The following is a 6,844-nucleotide window of genomic DNA, read 5'->3' as shown; positions in this document are numbered from 1 at the left end:
CGGTATCCAGTCTTGCTCGAACACTCCCTCCGTGTCACATTTCGACGCCTCCCTCGTTGATAAGTCAACCTCCCGCGATGCAAGAAGCTGCTGTATCAGCTACACCTGCATCTGTCCCAGAGCCTTTACTTCCTCCGTATGGGTTTGCAGCAACATCATTGATAAATCAAACATCGATGAGATCGTCAGGTGTAACGCCAGCAGCAACAACATCCGCTACAGTGTCCAACGTAGCACCGGCGGTACTGCCACACTGTGGGTTTCCTGCACCAGTGTTACTCAACCAACAACCTCGTAGCATGATATCATCAACTACTGCTCCCGTGTTAGTCAGGGAACCACTGGCAGTATCAACGACATTCGCACCAATTCATCTCCAAAGCAACAATTCTGCAGTTCAAATGGATTCTAGGAGTCAAAGCTCGAGAGCAACAAGTTCAAGACTATCCGCTAAGCAAAAGCAGAAGAAGCTGGAATTGGAAATGTTGGATGAAGAAAGGAAGCTCCAAGAAAAGGAAGAAGCAAACAAACGAGAATATCTTCGAAAAAGATACGAGCTTCTGCAGGAAATTGCCAGTGAGACATCTTCGGTAGCCGACATCAATGTGGAAGAGGAAGGACCCAATGAGAGAGTAAACTCATGGCTCCTGTTGCTGCCAGCACTGCCACTTCACCGACCAATTTTGACACTTCTGTTGAGAGGTATTGTCAAATGCGATAAAGAGTAACGTTAAGGGAGAAGAGAAAGATGATCGGACGAAAGAATCATGACAGTTATCCATGAGTGACATTACATGCAGTTTTTCCTAGTTCAAGAATGTTATAGAATCGAAATATTTGATATTTAACAGTTAAACTTAGAGCTAAAGGGATGTTTGAACTTAAACTAGCTTAATCTAAACATAACTATTATCACAGATTTCTATCACAGATCGTAAGTAATTAATTATTATCGATATTCTTAGTTCTAACCTAAATTATTATCACAGGAGCAAAAACGAACACAAAACGAATATGGAACAACCTAAAAAGTAGCTTAACACCGAAAATTGTAAGTGAATTCAATCATATGTAAACCTAAATCTAAACAATAATAAATTACAGTTTATAGCTTTCTCGCACCACAACATTGAGTTTGCGAACTGCTCATAAAACTTCGGACAGAGCCGCTTGTTCCCGTAACAAACTATAAAAGTTTTCGTTCCGATGAATGCTGAGCGGAAGGATTATTTTTCGGCATCGCTGAACTCTACGCGGGCAGGAGACTGCGGCGATAATTCGCGCCTTGCCTCGTACGGTCAGAGAAGTCCCGCTAAATATTCAACGCGGGCAGGAGATTGCGGCAATAATTCGCGCCCTGCTGCGCACGACAAGAATAATCACGGTAAATATTCAACGCGAGCAGGAGACTGCGGCAGCAATTCGCGCCCTGCCTCGTACGGACAAAATAGTCATGGGGAATATTCACCAGTGAGCATCAAGGCAACACCCAGTCGAAGGTCTGCCCATATTGCCCTCCGCTTGCAACAGCTTCAGGAAGAGCGCGCAATCCAGCAGCGCGAATGGCAGGCCGAAATGAAGGCAATAGAGCAAGAGAGGATTGCTCTAAAGACAAAATATAAGTTGTTGGAGGAAGAATTTGCACTGCGTCGAAATGCTCGCAAATATCATTATGGCTTCAAAAGTGAAACGACCGCAGTGAAGCAAGATGTAATGCTTGACGACGAAACTTGTTCGCATAACCAAAAGAAGCCGAATTCGAATGGGCCAACTGTCATCTTGACGAAGCAAGCTTCGTCAGTGGAGAAGCGAAATCTAACGATACAGCCACGGCAAGAGCCCCTAGCTGATCTATGGCAAAGGAGTGGAGCTCAGCAGCGATCTATCCGCGCGTACTCCAAATCTCTTCAGAGGGAAAGCAACTTAACAATCGATTTCAGCTCAATTGATGACGTCAACAACGTAACCACCGACGGAGAATTCGAGGCTACGAAGCAAATTGCCACAGTTGATACTGCGGCAGTCGCTTGTCTTCGTGCACGCGAATCAGATGCGAAAGATAAACGGTTTCAATATGCGATGAACCGATCTCGTGAGTCCCACCATAGTGTGGGCCACATCAACGACCAACATCGGGAAATTATTCGTGAATTTGTCAGAAAGAAACACACTTCGACAACGGTTCCGCTTTTCAGCTGTAGCAAATGCCTCTTCGTTTGTTACCCATCGTTAGATATCGATGATATCAGGAAACGAGGAATGACACACATATATCAAGCAATGCGAATCAGGATACAATTAGTATACACCGGACAGTCGACGAAAGAGCTTGTTCAATTGGCAGTGAAATGTCAAATTTGTTTGTTGATTGTGGTCTACAATCGATACACAAACAAACTTGCAGTAATGTTTCCTGATCTTCAGATTGGCCCAAAATGCCACATTATCTCCAAGTCTCGCAATTTACGCAGTGGACTGCCCGAGGACGCGGTAAACTGGAAGAATATCTTCGATGAGCTCCGTATGAATTTGAGGTACGATATCCACGACAAGGACTGCAGTCGTCAGGGACTGGGAATCCTCCATTTGATTTCCTATTCGTTCAAATCGTCTGCCTTTGATGTTTGGTACTACCCACTAACTGAACACCAGAGCCGTATGCCCGGCGAGCTTCTAGGTCCGAGGCCGGACATGATTCGTGGAGGCCCCATCAAGATGCTCGGTGGACCACCGCCTCCAACCGATCGAGATAACATAAACGATCTCCTGCGAGCCATCGATTCCATGGAGGAGAAAGGTCGCCAAGAAGATCCGCGATATTCGCAACTTTTGGCCCTTCGTGCCACATCGAAGCAACAGTACTTGAATGCTTCCCAACTGCACCAGCTGTGCGGTCAACCCATGGACTACCGTTTGTTGATTCAAGAACAGTGGTCCGACGGAACACCACCGCAATGTCCAACGCCGCCGGCCAGACCATATTCGGGAGATCCACAAGGGAGACGAGCACCGCCACCAGGAATGCAACAACAGCAACCGCCTCAACCTGACCCTACGGATATACCGCCTGGAAAAGTCGGCCCTCCTGAAACGGGCAAGCCTGCGGCCGGTGCAATGCCTTCAAACCAAAGTCTCTTGGTAGGAATGACTATGAGAGAACAACAACCTCCTCATCAGCAGCAAAAGGGGGTCGGTCAACCACAACAACCCAGTTCTCAAGGACCAGGAGCAGGACGTTGTCCCGCTGCCCATGCACCCGCCGTCCAACCCATTCAGAAGCAGCACCGCGTCACAACCGTTTCCAAATTGGTTAGCCTAAATCTGATCATCATCTCGCAAGAACGCGAGAATCGAATGGCTACCCGAATCGCTCTAAGTATGGAGGAACTCAGCAACCTCCGAGCCTTGCGAGTTTTGATCTTTCAACGTCAGCTGCGGTCGGAAATTCTCCAATGTACTAGACGTGACACAACGCTGGAGGCGGGCGTCACCATCAAGCGTACCAAGCACCAAGGATTACGTGAAGCTAGAAGGAAGCGTCGTCAAAAGCAGCAGGAGTACCTGGCTTTGGTTCTACAACACGGCAGAGACTGGAAGGACTACCACCGAAACAATGTAGCCAAGCTGGGCTGGTTGAACAAGGCCATCATGAACTACCACGTCAACGCCAAACGAGAAAGGAAGAAAGAACAGGAACGTATCGAGAAGGAACGTATGCGTCATCTGACGGCCGATGACGAAGAGGGCTACCGAAAGTTTATTGATCAGAAGAAAGACAAGCGTCTGGCGTTCCTGTTGTCGCAGACCGCCAAGTACATTAGCATCCTGACAACGATGGTCAAGCAGCACAAGGTGGACTGGAAGAAGAAGAAGAAGAAGAAGAAAGACGGCAAGGAACAGCGGAAGCGTAGCAGGAAGCGCATGGTACTGAAGAACGGCCACTTTCAGCATCAGGATACGGACTGCGAAGCGCACGATTGTCGTGTCACGGTGTATGAAACTGCTTTCGGCAAGATGATTGCCGGCGATGATGCTCCGGTTTTGCGCGATTTGTTCAACTACGTTACTTCGGAAGACGAGGACGACGACAATTCGGATGAGAAAAAAAAGAAGAAGGCTACCCAGTCAATCCACAGAAATATTTGCACTAGATAGATGGAGAGGTTTTTTCAAGCTAGTAGGGAGAACTTCTTTAATAATTGTATCGATAAAGAGAAGAGCCAAGGCCACTTTGAAAGGCAATTGTCAGGTACAGTTTGAATATAGAAAACTTAGCTTCAGTGAACTTTAATCGTTATAAACAGTTGTTGGCCAAGTTAAGCAGTAACAAAACATAACGATCAGGAAAACGTCTGTTACGGTATGGCATCGCAAATACGGATACGGCTGTCTCCAAAGACCTATTACGTAAAACTGGAACCTGCGGCCAGTGTTACGGGGGGGAGTATGTTGCTGCCAGCACTGCCACTTCACCGACCAATTTTGACACTTCTGTTGAGAGGTATTGTCAAATGCGATAAAGAGTAACGTTAAGGGAGAAGAGAAAGATGATCGGACGAAAGAATCATGACAGTTATCCATGAGTGACATTACATGCAGTTTTTCCTAGTTCAAGAATGTTATAGAATCGAAATATTTGATATTTAACAGTTAAACTTAGAGCTAAAGGGATGTTTGAACTTAAACTAGCTTAATCTAAACATAACTATTATCACAGATTTCTATCACAGATCGTAAGTAATTAATTATTATCGATATTCTTAGTTCTAACCTAAATTATTATCACAGGAGCAAAAACGAACACAAAACGAATATGGAACAACCTAAAAAGTAGCTTAACACCGAAAATTGTAAGTGAATTCAATCATATGTAAACCTAAATCTAAACAATAATAAATTACAGTTTATAGCTTTCTCGCACCACAACATTGAGTTTGCGAACTGCTCATAAAACTTCGGACAGAGCCGCTTGTTCCCGTAACAGCTCCAATCTAGAGAGCTAGAAAACCATACGATCCGAAATCAAGAACCTGCTTTACAGGTACAGCAACAAACATCGCATGCTTCCATGGACGTTACAACATCTCACCGAGCGAACGCTTTCGTACAAAACGTTACGTACAGCATGCAACCGGAGCGCAGACAATCGTATGTACAAGACGACAGCCGAGCTCCGCCAAGAAGCATAAGATTTGCAAATGCAAGTGTGCCTACCTTCGACCCGATGCTGCGTTCTACCCCGAGGCAAATGAGATCGCAAATGGAGTATGGCAACAATCTTTCTCACAGCCAAGTTGCTGCACGACAGGCCGTTTCGCGAGAGCTACCAAACTTTAGCGGATCTCCGGAGGAGTGGCCGCTGTTCTACTCAACGTTTATTTCGACGACAGATATGTGTGGGTACACGCAGGAAGAAAACCTTATACGCCTTCAAAAATGCCTAAGAGGAAAGGCATATGATGCTGTGAAATGTAGACTGATGCACCCTACCAACGTTCCTGGAATAATCGCAACGCTCAAAATGCTCTATGGTAATCCTGAGGTCATTATTCATAACTCGATAGCGAAGATCCATGCTGCTCCGGCTCCTAAAGCAGACAAACTAGACACCGTTATCGACTTTGCGCTAACGGTGCAAAACCTTTGTGCAACAATTGAAGCTTGTGAACTTTTGGAATATACCTACAATGTGGCGCTGCTAAAAGAGCTTGTTGACAAACTTCCCCCATCTCTCAAATTAGATTGGGCAAAAAATCGGCGTACTCTTGCAACGGTTCATCTCACTGCGTTTGCTGACTGGCTGTACGACCTTGCTGAGACTTTATGCCCGATAGCGACGTTAAGTGTTTCTCGTACTGGAAAAGGTGGACCGGCTTTTCTTAATGCGCACTGTGAAGAATCCGTCACCTCATCTACGGCGAATCATACCTCACCTACATGTCCAGCATGCAAAGGTAACTGTGTAAATCTCGACAAGTGCCAACGGTTCCTCGAGTTAGGATACAATTCCAGATGGACGCTTATTAAGGAGGCTGGAAACTGCAGAAAATGTTTGAAGAAGCATAAAGCACCTTGCAAATCACAAAAGGTCTGTGGAAAAAATGGTTGCTCTTTCAAACATCATCCGTTACTCCATAACAGTCAACGTGATGGTGGTGAAGCATCTGCGAAGCAGGACGATAAGCTGGATGTCGACGCCTCAGATCTTGAAAGGCGGGGTTGCAATGCTCATCACAACCCGGCGACTAAGACACTGTTTCGCGTCGTTCCCGTTATGTTGTATAGCCGCGAAAAGGTAGTCAAAACCTACGCCTTTCTGGATGATGGATCATCATGGACTTTGATGGACGCAGAACTTGCCGCAGAGTTAAACGTGGATGGTGAACGGGTGCCTATATGTTTGAAGTGGACTGGGGACAAACATCGGTATGAGAAAAACTCGAGAATGGTAGAAGTTGACATTTCCGGAATCGAGAAAAACTCCAAGAAATACCCTTTACGAGAGGTACACACGGTTCCAAACCTCGGTCTCTTTCATCAATCACTTTGTATGAACGATCTCGCCCAACAATATAGCCATCTTAAAGGGATCCCAGCTGAGTCATATAGAAACATTCAGCCACGTCTTCTTATTGGAGTGAATAACGCCAATCTTGGCCATCCGCAAAAAGGCAGAGAGGGAAGAATGCATGAACCACTCGCCACGAAGACACGCCTTGGTTGGATCGTTCAAGGAGGTTCAGATGGGGGCGTGTTCACTGGATACCATAGTTGGAATATCGGTGTATGCAATGACGATAACAATGACATTCTACATCGAGCAATGCAGGAGTATTTTTTACTC

General features: G+C 45.9%; 1 protein-coding gene across 1 annotated transcript; it reads left to right on the top strand.

Annotated features, from left to right (window-relative positions):
* Positions 1 to 654: 654 nt before the first annotated feature.
* Positions 655 to 4,980, top strand: LOC109412129 (uncharacterized). Its single transcript, XM_062858266.1, has 3 exons — positions 655 to 934; positions 990 to 1,051; positions 1,105 to 4,980. The coding sequence occupies exon 3, from the start codon at positions 1,207 to 1,209 to the stop codon at positions 4,153 to 4,155; it is 2,949 nt and encodes a 982-aa protein (XP_062714250.1). The 5' UTR covers positions 655 to 934; positions 990 to 1,051; positions 1,105 to 1,206; the 3' UTR covers positions 4,156 to 4,980.
* The last annotated feature ends 1,864 nt before the right edge of the window (positions 4,981 to 6,844 follow it).

Source organism: Aedes albopictus, chromosome 3 (assembly GCF_035046485.1).
Source record: "Aedes albopictus strain Foshan chromosome 3, AalbF5, whole genome shotgun sequence".
Classification (NCBI taxonomy): domain Eukaryota; kingdom Metazoa; phylum Arthropoda; class Insecta; order Diptera; family Culicidae; genus Aedes; species Aedes albopictus.
Note: the sequence above shows the minus strand (reverse complement) of the source record. Positions and strands in the feature narration are given on the sequence as shown.